The sequence below is a fragment of the Herpailurus yagouaroundi genome, unplaced genomic scaffold (assembly GCF_014898765.1).
Source record: "Herpailurus yagouaroundi ecotype Mexico unplaced genomic scaffold, PumYag 77, whole genome shotgun sequence".
NCBI classification, from domain to species: domain Eukaryota; kingdom Metazoa; phylum Chordata; class Mammalia; order Carnivora; family Felidae; genus Herpailurus; species Herpailurus yagouaroundi.
Window position 1 is genome coordinate 13,222,375 of NW_024412388.1, and position 1,302 is coordinate 13,223,676.

The following is a 1,302-nucleotide window of genomic DNA, read 5'->3' on the forward strand; positions in this document are numbered from 1 at the left end:
GGAGCCCAGCTGAGCAGCGAGAGGCTGCAAGCTCCCGGTCTATAATAGAGTTGCTGACGCAGGCGGAAAACTGTAGGGGAAACTGCAGCCGAGTAAACAGATAAATAATTGAAACAGTGACAACACATACCTTGCTGCTTTGTGGAGTAACACTTTCATTAGCTGGAGGCAGCGCGCAGGCGAGAGGATGCGGCGGGCGGCGAGCTGGAGCGCGGGACGCTTGGGTCCGGCTTTCAATCAGCCGCGAGCAGCTGGGCACCGGAACAGCCTTTGTTTACCATTATAGGCTTTCTTGTCTCCTCCGGAGGTCCCCTGACTTCTCTGGGCCTCCGTGCGCTTGGGGAGGTGGGGGCCTCGTGACCTCCCTCCTGTCCCCAGGGCAGCTGGAGGAGAGGGAGCCCCCAAGCTGTCCTCTTCCTTCCGCCCCGTGACAGCAGAGTGGGTTCTCCCCAGCCTTCTTAAGAGCCCTCTGCCCCCAGACAGGCCCCTCCAACCATCGTCACCCCACGGCCTGAAGGAACCTGTAAATGGAATCCAAGGTGACCCCCTCCACGTCGCCTGCAGGGACAGTTGAGTTCCCTTGCCTACCGGGCACGCTGAGCACAATCCTCTTTCCCTGAGCATACCTGCTCCTTCCTACCACGGGGCCTTTGCTCCTGCTGTCTCCTCTGCTTACAGAGCTCTCCCACCTTTTGCCAGGCTGCCTGTCTCCTGTTCTCCCTTCAGAAGGCAACTTAGACATCCCTTCCTCTAGGAAGCCCTCTGTGACTACCCTATCCCCACACGGGGGCTGCCTGGGCTCCCCTGCCATTCTGTGCCTACCCCTTACAGAATTTACCAGAAATTCTTGTCAGAGAGGAGAGCCAGCTGTGCTCCTTCCCGGCGTGGGACCTTGGGAAGTCCCTTTGCTCCAGAGCCTCGGCTTACACATCAGCAGAGTGGGGATGACCTGGGAGCGTTCTGGTTATGGCAGTGACGCGTCTCCTGGCGGCCTCGCCCAGGGGCCCCGGGGGCCGGGCGTCCTGGCCCTGCATCTCCAGTGTCCCTGCGTCCGTCCGCGCTCTGTCTGGGGGAAAGGGGTGAGGCCGGCCGAGCGCTCCCCTGTAGCTGCCTCTGTGCTGTCTTGTAGGTGACGGACGGCGGCACCATCAAGCAAAAGATCTTCACCTTTGACGCCATGTTCTCCACCAACTACTCGTACATGGAGAACTACCGCAAGAGGGAGGACCTGGTGTACCAGTCCACCGTGAGGTGAGGGGCTGGGGGCCGGGGGCCGGGAGCCGGGGGCCGGGGGCCGGGGGC

General features: G+C 61.6%; 1 protein-coding gene across 1 annotated transcript in view; it reads left to right on the forward strand.

Annotated features, from left to right (window-relative positions):
* The first annotated feature begins 1,103 nt into the window (after positions 1-1,103).
* The window catches only part of IGSF21 (immunoglobin superfamily member 21), a 74,712-nt gene continuing 74,513 nt past the window's right edge, over positions 1,104-1,302 (forward strand). Inside the window, exon 1 of the mRNA XM_040462763.1 lies at positions 1,104-1,251. Within this exon, the coding sequence (XP_040318697.1) occupies positions 1,178-1,251 (74 nt within the window). The 5' untranslated portion in view covers positions 1,104-1,177. The remainder of the gene's footprint in view (positions 1,252-1,302) is intronic.